At 40.4% G+C, this 24,358-nt stretch overlaps 2 protein-coding genes across 7 annotated transcripts in view; one reads left to right on the top strand and one right to left on the bottom strand.

Moving 5' to 3' along the window:
* Positions 1-12,763, bottom strand: part of LYRM4 (LYR motif containing 4) — an 81,503-nt gene extending 68,740 nt beyond the window's left edge. The window contains exon 1 of the mRNA XM_042868913.1: positions 12,653-12,763. Within this exon, the coding sequence (XP_042724847.1) occupies positions 12,653-12,738 (86 nt within the window). The 5' untranslated portion in view covers positions 12,739-12,763. The remainder of the gene's footprint in view (positions 1-12,652) is intronic.
* Positions 12,764-12,829: 66 nt separating this feature from the next.
* FARS2 (phenylalanyl-tRNA synthetase 2, mitochondrial) overlaps positions 12,830-24,358 on the top strand; it is a 231,136-nt gene continuing 219,607 nt past the window's right edge. Inside the window, exons 1-3 of one of the 6 annotated variants that reach the window (XM_042869135.1) lie at positions 12,832-12,979; positions 16,994-17,086; positions 17,940-18,019. The gene's annotated coding sequence lies outside the window, so the exon portion shown is untranslated. Of the gene's footprint in view, positions 13,048-16,993; positions 17,087-17,939; positions 18,020-24,358 lie in introns of all 6 variants that reach the window. The other 5 variants (XM_042869134.1, XM_042869138.1, XM_042869137.1 and 2 more) reach the window with 5 other exon arrangements.

Genomic DNA, 24,358 nt, shown 5'->3' with positions numbered 1-24,358 from the left:
AAAATCCATTTAAGTTAGTATCGCCACTTGTTCACAGAATAAAGAATTACAATAGAGAGTATTTACTTGCCAAACAATACAAAAGTACTATCAGAAATACATTAAGAAATTTGGGAAGAAATGTACTCAGTAGCTCTGGAAATCAGGAAATTGTTTAGATGTCATTTTCTGTACTACACCAAATGCACTTCTTACTGTTTTGTAAACAGAATTCTTAAACCTTTCCATGTTGTAAGTTAGAGGAGAAAAAAAACATTATTAGTGAGACATTTAATTTATTTTGGGCAGTATATTATTTTAAAATAAATTATTACTTATTTAAATGAATCAATTACTTAAAATTATTTAAATCAATCACATGTTAATCCCTTCAAAACTGGTTTACATACAAAGACCATTCATTTAAGGACCTGTTTGATAATTGTTTGGACTAGAAAAATGCTGTTAAATTTTAAGTGGAGAAATGTTTTCTGGAAGTTTATAATAGGGTATTATCAAGACAACAAAACACATTTCTACCAGAATTCCACAACATGATTCAAACTATTATCTTCTACAGTGTACTGCAGCAGGTACTGCCTCTTCTGAAACACAGCTCTCATTTGAGCTGTACTGATTTGAAAACTTTTTCCTAAGAAGAAAGCAGTCTAATGTGTATAGAGTCCTGCACCTGAGGAAGAATAACTGCATGCACCAGCACGGGTTAGAGGCTGACCTGCAGGAAAAGAGCTCTGCAGAGAAAGACCTGGGTGTCCCGGTGGACAACAGGTTGGCCATGAGCCAGCAGTGGTGCCCTTGTGGTCAAGAAAGTCAGTGGGATCCTGAGATGCATTAAAAAGATGGAGGCAATTCTCCTTCTCTACTCTGCCCTGGTGAGGCCCCGTTTGGAGTACTGTGTCCAGTTCTGAGCTTCTCAGTTCAAGAAAGACAGGGAGCTACTGGAGAGAGCCCAGCAGAAGGTCACAAAGATGATGCAGGGCCTGGTGCATCTCTCTTATGAAGAAAAGATGAGACTTGGGGCTGATTAGTCTGCAGAACACTGAGAGGGGATTTTATCAGTGCTTATAAATACGTAATAGGTCCCATCCTCTTGACACCTGCCAAGCTCTTCTCAGTGATTGCCAGTGACAGAACAAGGGGCAATGGGCACAGACTGGAACATACGAAGTTCCATATGAACACAAGGAAAAATCTGCCTTGAGGGTGACAGAGCACAGGAACAGGCTGCCCAGAGAGGTTGTAGAGTCCCCTTCTCAGGAGATATTCAAGACCCACCTGAAGAGTTTCCTATGCAACCTACAAGGGAACTTGCTTTAGCAGGGGGTTGTACTCTATGATCTCCAGAGGTCCCTTCTAATCCCTATGACTGCAAAAAGCACTGACTACAAAGAGGAGGCACACAGTAATGTATGTACAGATTATTGTTTTTCAAATAATACCATTGATGATTCAAACCAAAATCTTACAAAATTTGACAGTTTCCAGCTAGACATTTCTACTCTCAGATCCACTGCTCCTAACTGTGATAAAGAATGCCAATAAAGGACGGTTTTAGCATTTCATTGTACTGCTATTCTAACACGGGCTTCAGAAGAGCTGCACTCACATTCACTGAACATTGAGCTGTCACAAATAAACAAAAGAAAATAAAACCCCAAACTCCCTGCACAGTCCATGTCAATGGGGATGATGAGTACTGATTCACTCTAATTACGGGGATGATTACTTTCTTCACTGTTACTTAGCCTTTTCAACTACTTATGTAATGTTTACATACTTAAAATAGTAGTTTATGTACAATACATGTGTTATTTTCTATAGTAAATAAAAACTCAGACATATTTACATGCACATCCTTTCTGTATTCATGTTGACTGTATCCACATGCTGACTGATAAACTGATTGTCTCCTTTGTTGCTCACATAAGGGACAAAGCTCAGACCATCCTTTCTACAATAAAGTAATATGAAACACCACAAGTGCATCAATTTCCTAAAGAAGATACTCTCAAACCTAAATATTTGTTAGTTATGGTGATGGTCATGCTGATAATCTGCATAATTTATCCAGCAAATTATTGTCATTTATGTTTTTTATTATTTTATTTTATTTTTAAATGGGAGCGATGTGAATTTCTTTACCAAAAACCTGGCAGAGTCCCAGGGAGAAATCCCTACCATATGCACTACCTCATCTTGTTATTCTCACTATAGTCTGTAGGCAACATCAGGATGCATTTTTCATTTTCCTTTTTCAGTTCCTTTACAGCAGAGCTTGTTTATCACTATTTTTATTTTCTAGTATTCACCCCTTCCATTTCCTCCAGGAGCTACAGAAGTTGTCTTTTGCTCCAAGTCAACCTCTCTTTTGAGATGTTATACCAAAACAAAAATCAAGATGCTTCTATTTCATTTCCCCCCACTCTTTTCTCTGCACTGTCAACTTCAGCTAGAAATGAATGTTTTCCCCCATTCCCACAGAAGAGACCTGTGTATTACAGAATCATAGAATCACTAAGGTTGGAAAAGACTGCTATGACCATCAAGTCCAATTGTGACTCCACCACCATTATACCCACAAAACAATGTCCCTCAGTGCCACATCTACTCTTTCCTTGAAAACCTGCAGGGTCAGCGGCTCTACCACCTGCCTGGGCAGCCTGTATTACAGAAGTCATTTGTTTGACACACTGAAAAGAGAAAACTGCTAAGCGAGGCACAAAAATACAACCAAAAAAAGTATAAGTTTGTAAAAGATATTTCAACTCCCTGGTCCATAGCACTACTCAATTCAGTTTATTGCAGTTGACCTTTACTGTGCCTCAAAGTTCGTATCAGGTGAAATTGTAACAGAATGCTACTGAAGTAACAGGAATAGCACTACCTGCCCCTCAGCAAATGTATTCATATTTAAGACATTTGCAAAATGCTGGTTTGGAGGAAAGAGATGAGATCTGAATGCAGAATACGGACCAGACACTAGAGATCCAGAGAGTAGAGAATGCAGAATCAAAACAGAAAGCAGTCTGAAGCTGGACATGAACAAGATATACCTAAAATAAAAACACACGGACACATTCGTAAAGACATCTGCTGAAAATCTTCTGGGGAAAACAACAGCTTAGTTTTGCGCTGAAAAAAGAAAATCAAGTAAGAATGACAGATGCCTTGTAAGAGGGAAATTCCCTGGGAAATGCCTTTTGTATTCATAACCTGTGTAAGACAGTTTATTAAAGCTCTCTCTCAACATGATAAATGCATCCAGCTCTCACTGAGCAAAGACTGTCAACATTCTGGAGAAATCTTATCATGTAATCTTACCAAGATAAAATTTGAAAAATAGCAGGGCACCAACACGTTGATGAGTGACAAATGTCTCCATACCACAATTATAAGTGAGCATCTATGATATTTGTTCTTCTTTTGAATAAGGACCAAATCTAGCAGACCGTTCAATCAAGTTCAGTGCTGAACAATGGCTTGCAGGCAAGAAATATCAAGGCTCTTAAGAGATCTGGATCCACATTCCTCCTACTTAAATATGTGATGAACAGGTGTTTACAGTTGCCTGTGACTGCAACTCAACACAGTGACATTCTGTGTATTTGGAGTAACAAATAGTAAAGGTGAAGAAATACTGCCACGAAATAACAACATGTGCCCTGCAAGCGAATACTCAGGAGGAGGAATCACATGGTGTGCATGAGAAAGATGAAGACAACTCTACAACAACTTCAGAAGAAAAAGGGAATTCTTCTCATAGGTATTTAAGGGCAAAATAAAGTTGAATGAATAAGATATTGCCAATAATCACTGATAAGTGATTACCTTGTGTGGAAAGGTTGTTTGTTTTTTAAAAGAGAAATGCTTTCCTTTGGCAGCTAATATGATACTACCTTAATCTTATACTTGCTAACAATCTGGAAGTAGGTTGTGAATGGATTCAAACCAGGACACACCACACAAGCAGACTCAGGAGTGTCAAGACTTGGCAGTGAAGTTTGTAGAGACTGACTGTTGTCAGATTCAGAATCTGAATGAATGTTTTGAAACTCCAGCTGATTTGACGTAAAAATTTCATGGAGCTGTATTTATTTAAATACTATTATGTTGAATTGCATACAAAAATACAGCTAGTTCCGCTGATTTATAAATCAGCATTCTCACAATTTAAGCTAAACCCTTCTCCAATCATAAGGTCAAGATAGAAGAACACTGCAATTCAAAGGAAATAATTTGTAGTAAGACTGAACGTTCAGTAAGACTGGAATGTTCAGCCTGGAGAAGAGGAGGCTCAGGGGAGACCTCATTGCTCTCTATAACTTCCTGAAGGGAGGTTGTAGTGAGCTGGGGGTCGGCCTCTTCTCTCGTGTCATTAGTGATAGGACCAGAGGGAATGGCTTCAAGCTACGGCAGGGGAGATTCAGGCTGGACATGAGGAAGTATTACTTTTCAGAAAGGGTGGTCAGGCACTGCAATGGATGCCCAGGGAGGTGGTGGAGTCACCGAGCCTGGGGGTGTTCAAGGAAAGACTGGATGTTGTGTTGAGGGACATGGTTTAGTAGGAGCTATTGGGAATAGGTGAACGGTTGGACTGGATGAGCTTTTAGGTCTTTTCCAACCTTGGTGATTCTATCAATCTATGAAAATGATCTATGATTCTATGAACAAAATGTCACGGTTTTTTTTTTTCCTTATTGGTCTTCCACATCATGACATCCACACACAATCCAGGGGGGCACTACTTCCATCATCAGCAAACTCAGAAACCACAGGAATGGCTTTAACAGAAGGGTAGTTCAGGCAGCTTCTTTGTTACGAGTTGCTAGAGCAGTGGTTCTGATCACCTGCAGTTTCTTTTTTTTGGCAGAAGTACTTTGATTTATTTATTTATTTTTAATTCAGAGCTCTGATCTTCTACAGAATGCTTGAAATAACAGCTTGTGCCTAGTGTGCCTTGAGTAAGTCTTTAAGTTACAAAGTCAGAATCTTTTCACTGTGGGCAGTATACAGCAAGATACAGCCCGGAGCTAAACGTTGAAGCCACATCCAAGAACAAGGAAGGGAGATGAGCTAGGAAAGTATTTCAATACTGAAGTATTACTACATAAAGTTTTTTTTTCCTTTACCAGTAATCATATGCACACATCTATCAGCATGAATCATTGCCTGAAGCACCAATTTTTCCATTAGTTTCATTAGTTCTCAAACAAATTCTAGTGGTAATTAAGTCCCACAGAAGAAGCAAAAATGTCCTGTTCTACTGCGCTATATAAAGATTGCAAATATCCAAGACATTAACAACCACATCTGATTTACTCAATTTGAGTGTCTTTACTAAAATTACAAAGTCCATTAATCAGCCTTTGAAGGAAGTCTCCACTGACTCTACTTATCTTTTTTCCATAAAAGCTTTTCTCCCCCCCCCCCCCCCCCAGAACTCTGGATGCCACATCCACGCTTCACATTCTTCCTTGTAAGTTACTAGCACTTAAAACTCTCCTGTGGGAAACTAGTAAATAAAAATTGGAATCAATGAAATTACATCAGAATTGATCCACAAATATCCCTTAGCATTTAGAAGGGCATAATTTTGCAGGGATAAAGCGAATGCATTTGCAAAATGACAAATCCAGGAAAGCAACTCCTAACGAACACATTCTACAGCTCTGACAAAATTGCTTTATACTGGGAAAGTTACCATCAAAATCAAAACATTTCACAGAATTGTTTCCATTTGGTTTATAATCTCATTTCAAAGAATGTTCTGATGGCATCCAGTGGTTATGTTTTGCCATATTTGCCTACAGAGTGTTTAGTTGACTTTCCAAAATATTTTTTTTATACAGAACACTGAAGTCAAATGGAATACTGTCAGACCCAAAGTCTTATAATCCAAATAATGTTTATTTTTCTATTTTTTTTTTCTCCTAGAAAGTGCATACATTTCCATATTTTACTACAATTCAGAGTGTAGTAATTTCAGTCCTTCTCACAGCTCCAATCCTAAAAGTACCACCTCGCACTATTGACACCTCTATTCAAAGATGGATTGATTCTCACTGAATTAGATATAGAAGATGCCCAGATACCATCTGCTTGGTATGCAGCCACTACAATAACATCCACAATTTAACTCTCTGGGAAAGAGCTCTATTAATAACGTCAACCCCAAACACATCTGAATGCTCTACAAAACCAACTCACAGATGCGCAGCTCCTGTTAGTCCACAATTTTGGGTCATACAGCTGCCAACTCAGAACAAGTGTCTGGAACAGCGCGTGACAGAAATACCACCGTGTTCTTGGCTCACAAACACCACAGCTGCTTTACTTTTTATTTATTTATTTTTTTAAAATACATTTCAGGGATAGCCACGTACTCGTCATGCAGGAAACCAACTAAAAAACCCTGAAGTTCATTATCACCTGGAGCACAGCCAACAATTACACAGTGAGAAGGGGAAAAAGCTCTTCACTATCCTTGGGCAGCCAAGAAAAAAAAAACAAACAGATCCTACAAATCTGCACATCTGTCATCTCATTCTTACAAAGGAGCCAGACAGTTCTGCTGGACAGAATCGACTATTCTAATTTCTGTGCTTCTTATCTCAGTCACAGACAACCACTTAAGACAGAACACAATACTTCCTACAGCACGGCATGTTTCTATTTCCTCATTATTGATTGGATCTACACTTATATATTTTTAATAACATCACGACCCAGCTTTCACACCCCTCCTCCTCCCCCTCTAATACACTGTAGTGTCTCACCAAGAGTTGACAATCTGCTGGTGGATTCCATCAGTCACAAGCATTATCAGGAGAACCAATAAGAAAAATGCTTGTCCAGCTTGGAGAACTATCACACACAAAATCTTAACACAGCTGTTAAGTGAGCTGAGTGACAAAAATACTAAACAACCAATGACCAGATTCCATACAATAGGGACTAAAATCATAGCAAGTTTTCAACTAAAGTGACCAAAATAAGGTATGAGAGGAAGAGAAATAATCCCATTTTCCAGGAAAAATTAGAGGAAAAATTAGAGGAATGCATATTTTCTTGAATTTTCATTGATATGAGTCATGCTGCCAAAACAGTTACTGGAATCTGAAAATGCCTCCTTGAAGGCCAGAGCTTGCCATGCAACAGCAGGTCAGGCTAACCTGTACTTGTGCACAAATCCAGTGGCTCTGCCCAATGCTGAACTAAGGCACATGTGTATCTGAACATCCCACAGCTACTCCTTCCCAGCAACAACTTTACCTCACATAACCTCATACAAGGCTATAAATCATAAATCAGGTGCTCTGCAATAGGGCCTACAAAACCCTACATGTTTAACTACATTGTATAATGTAAGAAAGCTTCCAGATCTTACAAGAATGAAATCAAGGAACTGCAATGCACTGATTATGCATTTAACCTCCACTGAGAAGTCCCTTTTACTCTAACTGAGCCAAAGCACTAAGAAGTTGAATGGCACATCTGGGCCCACCTGGCAAAGGAGGAAGAAGAAAAGGTTGCATTAATTCTCAAGCAACTGGTAACTCTCAAGGAACTCCTGACACCATAGACAGCAACATAATGAGCTTATAAGAAAAATAAACACCTGGAGGATAGATAAAAATAAGGTAGAAAGCAGAGATAAGATTTAATACAGACATGACACAGCTTTTAATGATGATTCTGATAAATAAAAAATTTGAATTCTGTTTAGGAAGTAACAAGATAGATACATTTAGGGTTGTTTTGAATGTAAAATTTATGGTCAAGCTCTCTAAAGCAAAAGTTTCACATCTTTCTTCATTGCAGGAGAGCAGTGCACTGACATAGAAAAGTCAAAACAATTTATTATATGTCTCTGTTCCTCACCTCAGCCTAAGAAGTTGATTAGCACATTTGGTATCTGAGTGATAACTTAACTGGGGTAGCAGTTATGCCTCAAAATGTAACAAGACCAACATTAGAAGAACAGCAACAGAAAGGGCAAGAAATGGTGCATCAGTGAACCAGACCATTTGTCCAAATGTCCAAGGACAGCTCTTGGTATTTTTGTTAATCACAAGTCCAGATTGATCTTTACCTAACAACAGCTGGCATCCAGTATTGTTTATCTTTCTATTTTCCTGTTTGCAAAGGACAGATTACTTCTTGCATACACTGATATTTGTGTCAGCTGAAATCTTTTGCTAAACACAGATCAGCATATATATATTTATTGTAGGTCACTAAGAGTTTTTAGACCTTACGATACAGAACACCTGGATGTCCACGCCAATCACAATACTGACCACAAGGGACATTTTGCTACCCAACGGGATTTATGGGATGACTAGCTCACTGCCACTAACTAAAAGAAATAAAAACACATTGTTTACATTTAATTCAGATATTGAGCCTACCGCAAAACCACAGAAACCAAACTTAAGTTTCAGAAGAGCAGCTTTAATACCTAAAAACATTTTAAGAGCGTGCTCTGCGCAACATAGCAAAAGCCCCAAATGTTTACTTACTGCGTTTTTATTCAAAATAAGGGCAAGCAAGCAAACCAACCAATATTTATTACAAACAACTTCTGGAATTTTTAAAATGAAGGTTTTTTTTTTTTTTTAAACATATTGATAAGATCTGCTGTAAAAACATAGTTTCCTTTTAAAAACAAATCTATTTAAAATTCTGAAGTTACAATCTTGTATTAAAAACCTCAGCTTACAACAGTCTATTTTTAAAGTAAATAAAGTGGCCTTCAGATGTCCCAGTCACGTTGCCAATTATGTAATTCAATGCAGGAGAAAGAGTTGATGCAAAAAAACAAAAACAAAAACCCAGACTACCTAATTATGCTTATTCATGTCCTCATAGTGGCAGAGGCTTAGAGAAGTCAGATTTACTAACTGCAAAATCCTGAACGCACCCAATTCCATTTGAGCAATGTCCATCAATGAATGCTTTCCACACAAACATTGCTTTGACCTATTTCTTTCCCCAGTTCTTCTATATTAGGGGTAGTTTTATCAATCAGGTAACATTGCACATTCTAACTAGAAAATCAAATCCATTAAAATGCAACTTACATAGAAAAGAAAATAGAAATCTGCAACATTCACCAACTATTAGAACATAATGGATAACTGAAATAAATATTTGATAAACCATAAGGTGTTAGACAAAGAAATAACTTGAAGCCTGTGACATTGCTCATAAACTTAAAAAAAAAAAAATAAAAAAATAAAAATTACAAGGGTGACCAGCAGAAAGAAGGTAATAAGATGTTCCCAAGAGTTAGTACTCAGCAGCAGTCCAAGACTGGAAACCAGAAAAATCACAGTGGTGGTGTTTAACTGAAATTTTTTGAAGGCAAAGTCAGGTCAGCCACGGTATGGCTTGGTTAAACCTGTTGCAAAAACCTTAAAAAGGAAGAGTCAAACTGTCTCTGCGTGACCTGATTCAATCCTTAACTGCCCTTCTGCACGATTCCAGTGAGTTCTGACCACTGAGCATCAGTCACATTAAACAAACAACTTTAAAATTCAGATTACCTTCATTTGCAACCAGTTGTTTTAACAGTTGTGACACTGTAATGTGATGGAAAGCACAGCAGTGACAGCAGAGTAGCAAAGTCCTAGGTCGCAGCAAGTGAGGACCTGCTCAAATGCAATAGCTCTGGACACAGAAATAAAGGAAAGAATCTGCTTACCTTTGGAAGGCCTTAGGTGTACAGGGATCTCCAGCAAGATACCCTCACCTCCACTGCCAACACTTAAACAAGATCTGCCAGGGGCTGGAGCCAGGATCAGCTTGTACCTGAGCTCCCCTGGGTTGGCCCTGCCTTCCCACCAGTACTCGGTCATTGGTTCAAGCTGTGACTTGGCATTTCCACTAAAAACACTTTTCACAAGTTTTAAAATTCTTCTGTTTGGCATTAAAAAAAAAAAAAAGATGCAACAAACCTAAATAGAATTTCATTTGTCATTTAAATAGCAGAAGTCACCTCCTCAGATCAATTGAGATTGTAATGTATTATGCTACAATCAGAGGATCTCCTTTTTGTCAACCATACAGAAAAAAAGAAAAAAGAAAAACCTCTCTTGACTGGAAACTTGACACATTCCCTCTTCACATACTGATTTTCCAGCAGTACAAATCACATTTCTTTCTTCAGATAGATTGTTGGCTAGGTGATGGAACAGAATAGCAGACATGAAATTACTGTCTGCTAAGTTCTCCCCTGATGTTAAAACCTGGCAGCACACGTGGGCTGCAGAAGTCTCCATAACACTTAGTGCAGGACTCCAGAGACGATCCTGTGTTCTAAGACAGTCAGTGGTGACCTCTGTTACTGAAAGGTTTTAATGCTGCTCTTCACAGTTACAGCACTAAAAGTACTGTTGGGTGGTAGAATAAAATGTGAGTAGAAACATGGTGAGTAGAAACTTACAGAATGAAAATACTCAATTTTACATCACAATCTATACGTACACTTAAGAGAAAAAGCACAGAAGGCAAATGTGGAGACAACAACCAGCAGACCATCCTTCAGGCACACACTTATGCACTGCCTGCAACAGCATTCTGAAATTCTGCAGCTGAAAATGTGAATCAATATGATTCATCTTTTATATTTTTTCATTACAAGTTAATTCTATACAAAGTCATTATTGCCATGTCCCGGAAGAAATTTAATATCACATTACAGCAGTCACACGGACGCAGCAGAACTGCTTATCAGGGCAGGGAAGAAGCTCGCATGGAGCCCATGTTAGCTGTGCACGCAGCATAAAAAAAAACAGCAAAGCACGATAGTTGTGGTCCTGGCAGATCACTAAGCGTAACAGCTGCAAACTGCTTCTTGCTATTGCATTTGGTGCTCACAAACTCTCTCAGAAGGGCATCTTTTTGGCACAGAGTAGCAAATGCCCTCTAACAGAAACCACTGCTGCCCCTGAGCCAGAGGTAGGCACTTGTCCCAGCTGTCCCTGGGCTCTCTCTGTGCCTGCCCAGCTCAGTCCGGCCCTCAGCCCTGGGCTGCAGCTCCCAGGCTAGGCTCTCCCTGAACTATTAAAGAGCATCCAAAGGAGGGCTACAAATGTGAGGAAGGGTGCAGAGGGCAAGATGTACGTGGAACAGCTGAGGTCCCTGGGTTTGTTCAGCCCAGAGCAGAGGAGCTGAGGGGAGGCCTCACAGTTACTGAGCTGCTCATGAGGGAGCAGAGGGGCAGTTCTGAGCTCTGCTGTCTGTAACAGCAACAAGGCCCGAGGGAATGGCATGGAGCTGCGTCAGGGGAGGGGCAGGTGGGGGTTAGGAAAGGGTTCTTCATCAAAGGGTGATGGGCATGGAATAGGCTGCCCAGGGCAGTGGGCATGGCCCCAGTGCTGGAGTTCAAGGAGTGTTTGGACAGTGCTCTCTGCCATAAGGTTTGAATTTGTATGGTCCTGTGTGGAGCCAGGAGCAGGACTGAATGGCAGCTGTAGGCTCCTTCCAACTCAGGATATTCTGTAGTTCTACACATTCTCTGGATTTATTGTATCTAAGGACAGGTCTATATACAAAACTGAGATCTTCTAAGGAAAGTAAAATCACATGCTGCAACATAGCACTAAGAAATAGCAAATACCCAAGGTAAACCTGTATCCTATGATTTCCAAGCTGCAAAATTTGTCAGCACAAAAACACTCACCAGTCCACCTGTTGCTGTGTGACAGCCAACTTTGAACTGTAAGCCAAAATGTCCACACAGTTTAGACCCCTCAGGAACATATCTCATTGTGGGGGGAATCTGAGCTCGGTATGGCTTACAGAAGAGGAGAGAACCTAACAGTTCCCTAAGTTCCCAACTTCTGCACTGATAACCCCAGCCAGAAACACTGCAACTCAGATCAGGGGTTGCATATTATCACTCAGCCTCAAGCCATCCTTGTTGCTCAAAATACCAGCAAGTACTCAGGGCAGCAAACAGCAGGAGGAAGCCTCAATAGCAGGGGAACTAAGGGAGGAAAATGGGAACTTGAGGAGTTAGCAGTAAGGGCTTACAAGCTCCAGCCCTTTAGGCTTCCTCTCTTGCACAGCAAATAACGCTTATTCCTTAAGGGTCACAGAGCTTGCTGTGGTTATGCCAGTTCAAAGCTTTCTGTTTCCAGCTCAGCAGTTCTTGCAGGCCTGGAGATGATTCACAGCAAAGGTAGCTCACGTGTCTCTGCGGTTCCACAGAGTGCTAAAGTGAACACAGCCATACCAGGGGGCAACACAGCAGAGACCCAAACACAGCTAGGCCTGTGCCTGCAGCACTCAGCTACCCTACACTGAGAGCATCGCTCAGTGACACCCAGAGCAGACAGACAGACAAGCAGCCAAGCTGCATGGCACTGTACACAGCCCTACTCCCTCACGCAGCACCCAGCACAGCCAAGCCGGGAACTCCTCCAGCCCGGTCTCAGCCTGCAGCATTCAGTCAGCCAGCAGAGCAGCGCAGCACGCCGCATTCAGCCCCAGCCCTCCACAAGGTGCCCGGGGCCGCCGGTGCCCTCCAGCCTCAAATACGAGCACGGGGCACGAAAAGAAGGCTGTGCTGGGCTGGGCTCTTGTCCTGTCCCCACCCCGAGGCTCCCCGTTATTCCCCCTTCCCGACTTCCGCGAGGAGCAGCACCTGTAGTTGTAGCCGCTGAAGCGCTGGCTCTCTCGTAGCAGAGCGCGGTACAGCCGCAGCACCTGGGCCCGGCTGGACGCTGCCATGTTGCCGGCGCAAAGCGGCTCCTCCCCCCCGGGCGCTTTTCCCCGCCCGCGGCGCCCGGGGCCGCCTTTCGAACCCGGCTCTCTCTGCGCGGCACGCGGCTACGCGACGCGGGAGAAGGAGGGGGATTGAAGCTGGGCCCGCCCCGTGCTGCTGGGCGGGGGAGATGCCGACGGCCTAGGCCCGGCCGAGGCGACCTGGAGCTGGGCAGCGGGCTGTTTTTGTACGGGTGTCTGTGTGTCGGTGAGCGCAGCGTGGAGCTCGGTTGTACGTGCGTCTGTTGTGTGTGCGCGTTTGCGGCCTTCTTAAAGGTGCGTGGAGGAAGCGGGCGCTGACTGTAATTAACGGGAGGAGGAGGGGGGTGGGAAACGGTGTGCGAAGTTGGGCAGTATGAGGTTGGGACTGGGGTCTTTCCAGGCCTGGAAGTTAAGCAGCCAGTGAATAACGTGATTGCTAAGCAGCTTGGCGTGCCCGAGCCTGCTGCAGTGTGGGCTTTGCCTGCTGCTGCCCTAATGGGAGGCCGAGGGCACGGGCTGAGGCTCCCTCTGAACACCTGGCAGCACTTATGTGCCGTGTGGAGACGAGCACTGGCACAGGCTGCACAGAGGCGGTGGGATCTCCTCCTTGGACAGGATAGGAGCCTGAGTACTCTGCTCTGGGCTCCCTGCTGCAGCTGGGGTTGGGTCAGATGGACCACAGGGTCCTGCCAGCCTCAGCCCTTCTGTGATTCTGTGCTGTGTGAACCATTCCTCCTTCAACACCCCATCTGGAGTTGAATTCTGTTATTAAAACCGTACGTGTTCCGCAAGCTCCTGACTGTAGCTCAAATGCTTTTTTTGAATTAAGCAGTGAGAACTTCTGAGGGAGATTAACAAGTTCTTCTTGCCTCAGCTCTTCTATTTGCAAGAGGAAACCCCTGGTAGCATGTTTCCTACTTTCCCTACAGCTATGAGAAATGACCACAGCGGTGCTATTGGTGAATTTAATGCACAGGCCTACATGTGTTAGAACAGGCCTTGGTGAGGGCAGTACTCAGACAGCAGTCTGTATACACAGTGCCTTGGTATCGCACAGTCCAGAGAACAACAGGTACCTGAACAGTTTTAAAGAAGCTCTGCTTGTTTATTTGTATTTTATTCTCTGCAGTGAGGCTGAGACTCAGATTCTGCTTAATCACCTCTTATATTGTTTATGTCTGAGGCATTCCAGTACTTTTCCTGCTGGAAGCACATAGCATCCTCTCCTACTGAAAGTTTTGCCCCTACAGAATAAATTTGGCCTTGTAGCTTAAACATATGTTGCCCCACCTATGATGATAATATTATTGTAATATGAATTCTTTATATTCTTACCTGCATCACAGCACATTTTGTAAATAGGATATGTTTATATGTATTCTAAATGTGTCTCTGACAAAAGCGTTTCAATTGTTGCTAATTATAAACTCAGGACAAGGGGAAATGGTTTTAAGTTGAGGGAGGGAAGATTTAGGTGCGTTTAGGTTGGATGTCAGGGGGAAGTTCTTTACAGAGAGAGTGGTGAGGTGCTGGAACAGCTGCCCAGAGAGGTTGTGGATGCACCATCCCTAGAGGTGTTCAAGGTCAGACTGGATGGGGCCCTGGGCAGCCTGGTCTGAGATTAAATGGGGAGATTGGTGGCCCTGCATATGGTAGGGTGGTTGGAGATTCATGATCCTTGTGGTCCCTTCCAACCCTGGCCATTCTGTGATTCTGTGGAACTCATTATATATGTATGCTTGAGTATTGTTTTTCGTGCTAGTTGTACATCTGATGCAATTACTGCATAAAACTAAAGTAGTTCCTAGTATAAATAATATCAGTGACACGTCTTAAATTTTTATGTGCATGCTCATATGGTCTTTGTATTAGAACAGCTCTTTTAGGCTTCTGCAAACTGACATTTTCCATACATGCCAGATTTCTTGGGTATTCTTTTTATCAAAATCCAAACTAGAAATGTTAGAGGAAATGCCTTTTTAAAAATTATTTTATTATTTCTTAATTTTTAGAAAAATACAAGCAATGGAGACATCGCAATGAGCATCATGTTGTCAAGGCCTTCCTTTTAAAATCACAAAATAATGTGTTTTCTTCTAGCTTTTGGCCTTCAGGAAACACAAACAGAAAACTTTGTTGAACACATGGTTCAGAAACCTCTGTGTTTAAAGAATCTGAAGAACTGCCTGGAGGACTGAATCCTTTTAGCTCAAGCTATATTGCTAGCCCAGGCTGCCATGCCAAGAGTGGAGTCTACATGAATTGCCAGTATTCCCCTATCCTGGTAGTTTTCAGCAGTGCTTAATATGTGTTAAAGCAGAACAGCTTTAATCCAGAGATTTATTGTCTTCCCTGAACACAGCAGCAACAACCCCATCCTTTGTTTGGGTCATGGGCTTCAGACAGCTTAAAAGATGTCATGTACAGAACAAAACCTAGCTTTGAGAGTTCAGCAACATTTAGTGGAGTTATTCTGTAGGTGAGCATGACAATGGCTCTATCAAATTTTAGAATAAGCTTTATTATTTTCAATGAGTAGAACGTTGTTATTACAGTCGTCAACTATAGAAGATGTGAGAATAATTAGGAAAAAAAGCAAGAGGCATTAGGTAAATCTTGGTTACAAGAGCACTTGGTTTAATATTTGTAAGGTAATTAGAGGTGGTTTAGAAATGGCTTTGGGTGTTAATCCTGTTTCTGAATCTCCTTGACAATGATTGAGGTTGTTTATTTATTTACTCATTTATTTAATAACTGTGTTTCTTTTAAAGAAGTATCAGAACTTACTATGTTTAAAATGAGCAATAAGCATGTGTACTATCAAATGCAAAGGAAGCACACCAAAGCAAAAGAAGTCTTCTCGTCTCCCCTTCCTGTCTTAACCTTTATTTGACTTCGGAAGGGAAGAACAATTTTTAAGCAGAAAAACTGGAAAAAATATTATTTTCTTAAATATTTTACTAATGCTTTTTCTTAGAAGCTTTTCTGATTATGGCCATGGATTATGGTCTCTGCTGATCTGCAGTCAGAGAGAATTACTTCTGCTGTGACTAAAGTTTGTAATTTTGAGTAGGGTGGGTTGGATGTTTCTGCTGGCCTTCTGTTCAGATGCATCACTGCAGGCCTACAGCGTATTTCAAGGACAGACACAGCCCAAATGATTGGTATGACCTCTGTTATGTCCTATGTGACCCCAAAGCCTGTATTTTGGGAAGCAGAGATGACTTCTTTAACCTGTTTCTTCACTCCCTAAGTTTAGTCTAGATGCCAAACCAGGACCAGTCAAGACACAAGATCCAAACAATCTGGATGGGTGGATATTTTTCTTCCTTTCTTTTTTTAAGTTATTTTTAAAAAATTATTTTACTTTTCAGAACAACTCTGGTTTAAAACTCAGTGCTATTTTATTACTTTTTATGATGGTGGGAGTAGAGAGATGTTGCTCTTAATTGCAGAGGCACATGTATTTAAAGGGGGTTGACCAGTGTACATTTGTACAAAAATTTTTGCCTCTGGCATTTGGTCTGTCAGAGGAAAATGCCTTTCCTTTTTTCCATTTTGTGATAAATGAGCAATTTGAGAATAACACAGTAATATGGGTATCTGGAATAGTTACTAGTATTTGGAATATGTAGCTGCTCAAAAGGAGGGGGGAAAAAAAAAGAAAAAGGAATTTGGATGACGTACCTGAAAAGATGTTGGACTGCTGTGAAAGGAAACAGCTGTTATATTCTCCACTACATGTTGGATGTTTTGTTGTTCGTTGCCAAATTGTTCCTTATGGTGCAGTATTTCAGCTTTACGACATGGCACTCAACACTTTAAGAGAACATGTGCTTTCCTGTTATGCTGCTGCTCGTGTTGATTATTTTCCTTTTGGGGTCAGAATGATAATTGATTGCTGCGATATTCTCATCTCTCAATTATTATTTTCCAGTTTGTGAAAACTTTCTCACTTTTCCCTGCTGCTGTGGCTCTCTTTCTATCTCTTCTTTCCAGCTGTTAGTTGCTGATGGACAGTGTCATGCACAGCGAGATCCAATCTGGGTTATTTTAGATCCTTTACAATAAGGACTATAAGTCAAGGGAAATCTTTGTCAGAGTTGTAATGAATTATATGATTCAGCCATTCCCTGTTGTGAGCAAAGTTTAGACAGTATCTAAAGAAGGCACTGAATAACTCTGCTTCTTACAGTTCTTTTCTTTTTTTTTTTTTTTTTTAATTGCCTTTTTGGACAAGATATTAAAGGTAGCTTTTAATCAGGAGAAGAAACTTTTGTGTTTCAAATTCATCCGTGCTCCTAAATTATCTGCACATCTTAGAAAATTTGAGGTAAGCGTTCAGAAGGAAAAAGAAGCAGTAGGAAACTTTGTCACTTTTTGTGCATTACCCCATTTCTTTCTGAATTGACATGCAAGATGTTTGAAGACTCTAGGAACAGTAATAATAATTAAAACAAACCCAAACTAGCTGCTGGTCTTCTGTTGTAATAGTTGGCCTTGTAAGGAATTCCTGTCTATCACTGCTCCTAAGACTTTGCTGGTTTGTGATCTCTAGTGTTGCAGGTAGGACTGGAAGAAACGCTGACTTTTTTCCTTTTTGGCCTCAATTTTAATTTTTCAATTTCCTGTGGCCATGTGCAACTCCAGAGGATTTAATGGGCATTGCATTTGCTTATGAATTATACAGCATGTTAAGCAGCTAGGTAGTTCAGCAGCATGGGATAACATCTGGATCAGCGTTGTGCTATATTGATATATTTCATATTGATTGTAAAGGACGTTTGTAGTGGACGTACCTGTAAAGTACTTCGACATTCATGTATGAAAAATGTTTTAAGAGTCTGGAATTATCATTTTCCAAATATCAGAAAGACTAGAAGTGTCTTCTTCCTATTGGTTAGAGTCGAGCTGATGTGGGAATATTTGCTGCCTGAGGTAAAATAATTGCTGGAGTTTAAGGTATATCTTACTTTTGCCTCATTGTGACATCTTTGGTCTTCTATCTTTTGTCAGTGTCAGTTTTTGTTCCTGGAGGTCTGACCATAATAATTAAGGACACGTTTATAACTATCTTATGCTTCTGATGTATTTATAGGATAATTGTCAGTATCTTCTATATGTCTTCATACTGTTTAATTCTGGTTTTCATATTTAGACTGACTGTGCCAAAATTTGCTTTCCAGCCTGTCCCCAGAGTGAAGGTAGAACACACCAAATCTAACAGGCAAATGAAGTGGGGCTGAGAAGATATCTCTACTTGCTGGTAAGTAGTTACAAATGCATTTAACATTCTGAATCTGTGCTTGATGCTCACATTGCCACAATTTTTAGGCAATAACAGGTTTTCAGTCCTTGCCCATTTTAAATAGTAACAAATATTTCTCATCTTTACAGTCAACAACTGTTTCTTTGAACATAGTTCCTTTGAAAGCTGTCCATGTAAGCAACAAGTTACTGTTTGGTGCAAGCACAGGCAGCAGAATCCTTATTTTGCAAGCCATTTATAGCTGATTCAAGTCAATCCAGTGCAGGATGCCCTGGTGAGTGGTAATAATTATGCACTTAGAAACCTCACCATTAACTTTCCAATGTTATGTTTCTGCTTCAGACATAGAGTAGGCTAAAGAGAATGTGTGTTTGTGTCCCTTCATAACTCTTTTGTTTTAGTTCAAATTGAGGTTGAGGATGCTTTTCAGCAGGGATGCTGACCAGTGAAATAGAGCTAGGGAACACTGTAAAATTCTGCAGAGGGGGAAGGAGAGTTGATGGGAAAATCAGTAGTTTGAAATGTTGTTTTGGCAAGACTTGTGGAGAATTTATCCATGAATTTAAATGTCTGCTTGTTCTTGATGTTCTGTAATCAGCTTTTTTGAGTATGCTTCATGACCTGGGATCTGTTTGGCTCTTTTTTTTTTTTTTTTTTTTTTTTGCTTTGTTTTTCTTTCCTGGCACTACACATTCTTTGTTTCTTTATTTTTATGCAGGTTAATTGTGTATTTATTGAACTTTTGCCTTTTTTGAAAAACACATTCTGATGAAATGTATATGTTCACTTTAGGGGGGGGGGTGGAAGCAGAAGCAGAACAATTTATCAGAGTTCTTGCAGAATTTCAACAGTAGTTTCTTTTAAAGTGTATGATTTATAAATTGGTTTGACAATCATTGCTTTGTATTCTCAGTTATTTTTTGCTTTAAATGTACATTTTCTTGTTTGACATTGGTTTCAACTTTGATTTTATTATACTAATTGATTTCAAGGTGGACAAACTATATATTGCATTGCTCCATCCCTTATGTTCTAAAATGGACACGCACGTATATAAAAGCATGAGATGTTCAGGAGGCGATTAAATACCAGCTCTCTACATGGTGTCCTTGAAATGTGAAAAGCCAGTTGTTTTTATGTTGACATCCCAGCTTGATTGAGTTTGGTGGAAGAAAGTTCTGAACGGAGAGATGCTGAGTGATAAAATAAATGACTGAGTTTACGTAGATGACTGCAGCTTGTGTTTTATGTAGTATAATTGCTTGGCCTTTTATTGGGTAGCATTTTCTTGTCTCCCTCCCTGCACAGGTTGTTTTTTCTTCACTCACCCTGCGATGTTTCTTACTGTGGTACTGCTGTTTTTTTCCACTGTTTTCTTGTGGTAGTTTTTATTTAATGTTTGTTCTACAAACAGAAATTCTACTGGATGCATGAAGACTTGAACTGAGTACGTGAAAAAAATCTATTCTGTTTTTACGTGAGACTATTATTTTAAAATAAAGTAATTTTTAAAAATAAACACTGGTTAAAAGACCTTGCATGTTTTAACAACTCCTGTGTTGTCACCTGTTTTAAGAGCTCATTTCACTGCAGCGTCTACTGATTCTCCTTTCAGACCCTTGGTAGAGCTCACTAGGTTTGTGTGAAAATTGATCTTTTAGGACACTAATTGCAACTGGTTTTAAAGAAAACCTAAGACAATGACTATATTTTAATTTTAATTCTCTTAGTTAATGCCACATCCATTACGTACTTACGATTCTTTTGTTGTGTGTCCATGACCTAAAATAACACCTTGTTCTTCATTACTAGTAAATATTTGATTCTTTCATGTTTTCTATTTCTGCCCAACTTGTATAGCTTTGTCCATCCATTCAGTGTGTGTACCTTGGGTCAGTAATGCAAGATGAGGGGTGTTATGTTACCTTTGTTTTCTGTAGAGTAGAATGGGGAATACTTCCATGTACCAGAGTTTGAGATATGTATACTGAGCTCTGTGTTTACTTTTCACTAAGACTTGCTTTAAAGGCTATTATTTTCAAGTATCTGTGTGACAGAAGGGCTCTCTGGCACAATCAAAACATACGGCTTCCTTGAGGCAAAGGTTTTTTTTATTCTCTGTACTGTGCTTTATCTGGCTTAAGGCTTGCTAATGTTTATACACTTACAGCATTTGTTGCTTGATAACATTAAAGATAATAAAGCACAAAGCTGTTTGAATGCCCGTCGTGCTAGAGTGGTGCATGCTATAGGCTCAATATATTCTCTTTTCTAGCTTAGTGACAAAGAAGTTAGTAATGCTAGTCATGTTCTTTCTACTGTAGAACTGTCACACTTTCTTCTATCCTCTGGTAGCAGGACTGGATAGAGATACGAGCAAGTGTATAGTCTTGCACCTGGATAGGAATAACTATACGCATCAGTACACGTTAGGGGCTGACCTGCTGGAAAGGGGCCCTGCAGAGAAGGACCTGGATGTGCTGCTGGACGACAACAAGGTTGACCACAAGCCAGCTGTGTGCCCTTGTGGCCAAGAAGGCCAATGATATCCTGGGTGCATTAAAAAGAGCGTGGTCAGTAGGTCAGGGGAGGTGATCCCCCTCATCTCTGCCCTGTTGACTCATCTGGAGTACTGTGCCTAGTTCTGGGCTTCTCAGTTTAAGAAAGCCAGGGATCTCCTAGAGGGAGTCCAGCTGGAGCACTGCAGGGATGGTGAGTGGCTGGGAGCATCTTCCTTATGAGGAAAGGCTGAGTGAGAGACCTGGAACTCTGGAGAAGAGAGGACTGAGAGGGGTTCTTGTAACTGTTTATAAGAATCTAAAGCACGGGAGTCAAGTCGATGGGGGTGGGCTCTTGTTAATGGCTAACAGCAGTAGAACAAGAGGCAACGAGTAGAAAACTAGAACGTAGGAAGTGCCATACTAACACAAGAAAGAGCTTTGGTCAGGGTGATGGAACACTGGAACAGGCTGCCCAGAGAGGTTGTGGAATCCCCTTCTCTGGAGTTATTCAAGATGCCTACCCGTGTGACCTACTGTAGGGATCCTGCTTTAGTGGGGAGATGGACTCAATGATCTCTATAGATTCCTTCCAACCTTTACAATTCTGTGATTCTTTAATTTAAACCAGTGTTTAAATTTACATTCTCCTTGCTTTGTTTGCTACAGAATACTTAGTTCTCCTTTAACAAGTTACAGGAGATAACACCTTTTTTGAGCACTGTAAAGTCCATAGTATTCTAACATGGTCAATTGTAGTGTTAGAAGGTAGGTATGCTTAAATAACTATGAAGTGTAATTGGCTAAATCAATCTTAGCTGTAAACTTCAACAGAACCAGAGCACAATTCTATCAGGAAATAAGAACGGGATTAAGCAAATGCATTTTAAAACTAGACTGATATTTATTTGAGTAGGCAGAATTTTAAATTGAAGAGGTTTTTTTCAAACTTTCTAATGAATATTTCTTCGCATCACTGCCTATAACTCAGTATCACTTGTTGCAGTTAAAGTAATTTTAAGGAAAAAGACTATGCTTTTTACCCTAAGACTTTAAACATAGTTAATATGTTTCTTTAGCTGCAGATACAGAAAGTATTTCACAGTATAAGCGCAGTATTTTCAAATTGTGTTTTCTGTCTTTTGGTAATGCTTGTGCATTCGTAATGTAGGATAAACAGAGTGAAATTTTAAAGCTTGTTAATGAAGGTTGGCTAGGCAGTTAATTCATGTGAGTCTTCTTGAATATGCTTGTTCTCTAAAAGAGCAAAGTCAGTCATATTGCAGGCCAGCAATGTGTTGGAAGACTGATGAGGCAGCACAGAGATGTGATAAATTCATGTGGGATTTTGAAGAGAAGGTTGTCCAGTATTTTATTGCTGGGATCAAGGAAATAACAGCAGAGTAGTTAAAAATATATAGAGAGTAAATACATTTGCTAGGAAGAACAGGGTAAAAGTATAAAACTGAGAATGCTCAGCGCTGCAGTCTGTTTTTTATTTTCCCCTCTGAAATTTGTATTTCTGTGAGGCCAGTTGTCCTGAGACAAAAACTGCGGCTGCATGAGATTTGCTGACAGAGCCCTTTGTCTTGTTTGTGAATCCTGCTGTTCATGTTTGTCCAGCACTTTGTAGTGGTGCTGGTTTGGATTGAAATGGTGACTAGTGTTTGGAAATCCACGTGGTAGGTTGCTTCCCCCCGCTCCCTCCACCTTTCTGTGTAGCACTCTATAGGCCAGTTGCTTTTTTCATGTTTTTTTTTTTCCTGTCTTATTAATATCTACAGCCCATGTGATTTGAGATGGGATGTAAATTGTGGTACAGTGTTTCTGAACAGATTCTGTAGTGTAGTCTCTGTCAGCAGTTCTAGCCTGAGACTTGGGGTTAAATTGTTCTTGTAAAATGAAGGGGTCTTCTGCAGGACCAGAACACAGCAGCCTAAATCACTTGCACTTAAATAGAGAAATAAACAAATCCCATCTTCATTTTCTGATTCACTCAGTCAACAGAAAAGGGCTTCAGAAATGGTGAATTATGCCAAAACAGTAAAGGCTTTTGCATTATGTAAAGAAAAAGCATCAGAGTAAGTGCAATTTACTTCTCTCTACAAATCATGGGACCCCTTTACACGTTTCAGAGATAATGGGCCTTTGACAGTGAACCAGCAGCAATGTTTTAGAGCAGAACAAAGGCTCTCAAGTGTTTTTCAAGAACAATATTAATGTCTGGGTGAACTTACAGGGAGAAATTTTTTACTTATATCTTAATCTATAATGGATTTCAGCTGAATTACTGCTGACAGCACCCTGCTGTTTGGGTGCTGCTGAGTAATGGGTTTGGGGCAGGGGCAGCCTGGAGGTGGGACAGGAGCCTCAATCAGGCCAAGAGATACTCTGGACCCCACACAGGAAGATTGTAAAGCTGGGGGCAGTTGACTGGTTGCTGCTCTGGGGTTGCTGAGCATTGGTCAGTGAGTGGGACCTCATGTTGCTGATGGACATCATGTTGGTGCTGTGTGGTGGCTGGTTGGTGGCAATTAACTGCATTGCAGCTATGTGTGTCGTTATTGCATTTCTGCTTTTATTTTTCTGTTTTGGTGATCAGTTTTTATCATAACACAAATTCTATTTTGTTCTCAATTCTTTTCCCCGTAACACTTGCGGGGTATGAGTGAATGGCTGTGTGGTGCTGAGCTGCTGCTGGGTTATTCCACAGGAATGGAGTATGGCCATCTGGGACTACTGAGCAGCTGCAGCAAAGGAAATCTGAGGTCTGGTAATAAGGACTATACTTGCACCATCCTCTTTTTTTTTTTCCACGTTAGGTCTCTAACATGGAGCAGGAGGTGCAAAGAGCAATGAATTTGATCACAGGCAATGGCTTGTCTGTTTGGAAACAGTTGATGTCTATCTTAAGGCAGGAAAGATGTAAAGTGGGCAAGTAGTTGGCATTGCATATACAAATTTGAAATTTTCTGAAAACAATTTTTCATTTAAGAATTGTTGTCCCCATATTGAGGCAGTATGAGATTTCAGTCATTGACACTGGTCTTCTTGTCAGAAGCCAGCTGCTTCAGTTTCTCACTTACCTGTTGATTCTTGAATAGAGAAATATTTTTTATCTGATTTCCTATGTAGTGTTCAACTGGCTGAAGTTGTCTAGCAGTTGTGGCATTGCATTTGACATCCAATTAAAATGGGCAATTATTTGATCTGAGTATTCATTCACTTTCTTTGACTTTGGATGTCTCAATTTTAGGAAGGCTTTTAAATTCAGTGCTATGTTTTAAGTACACTGGATTGACATTTCACATGTTCAGATTCTACAGTATATTGCTGCAGCAATGAACAATGTGCTACATAAATGCCTTCATAATGAAGGTAAACCTGTCTGTGAAAGAAACAGTTGAAATCATGAAGCAGTAGTAGCCAATTTGCCTTCAAAACTGGGAGTATCCTCTACAGCAGCTTTATGAAAAAAGATTCTTTAATTGTGTATCACGTAGTCAGCTGTCAAATAATTCACTTGGAATTCAGATCCAAGAGAAGATACAAAATCTGTAGACTCTTGGAGTCCTCTTCACTATCACACTGTTGGAGTCCTTTTGATAAAGAAGGAAGAGGAGCAGCTAGCTGTCTGGAACTGATCCACAGAATGTTGAATTAAATGGGCATTTTTTTCATTGGCTTTGATCATCCTTGGATTGAACCTGTATGCATATGATCTAATTAGCAGCAAGCGTGGGAAATGCTGGTGTGTTGGCTTCTTAGTGCCTTACCAACTGCAATGGTAATTGTATAAACGAACACATTTGTGTATCTATGATAAAGATACCATAGA

The sequence above is a fragment of the Lagopus leucura genome, unplaced genomic scaffold (genome assembly GCF_019238085.1).
Source record: "Lagopus leucura isolate 7727_CA_CO unplaced genomic scaffold, USGS_WTPT01 Super-Scaffold_100002, whole genome shotgun sequence".
In the NCBI taxonomy this organism is placed as follows: Eukaryota; Metazoa; Chordata; class Aves; order Galliformes; family Phasianidae; genus Lagopus; species Lagopus leucura.
This window is presented reverse-complemented; position numbering and strand designations above follow the sequence as displayed.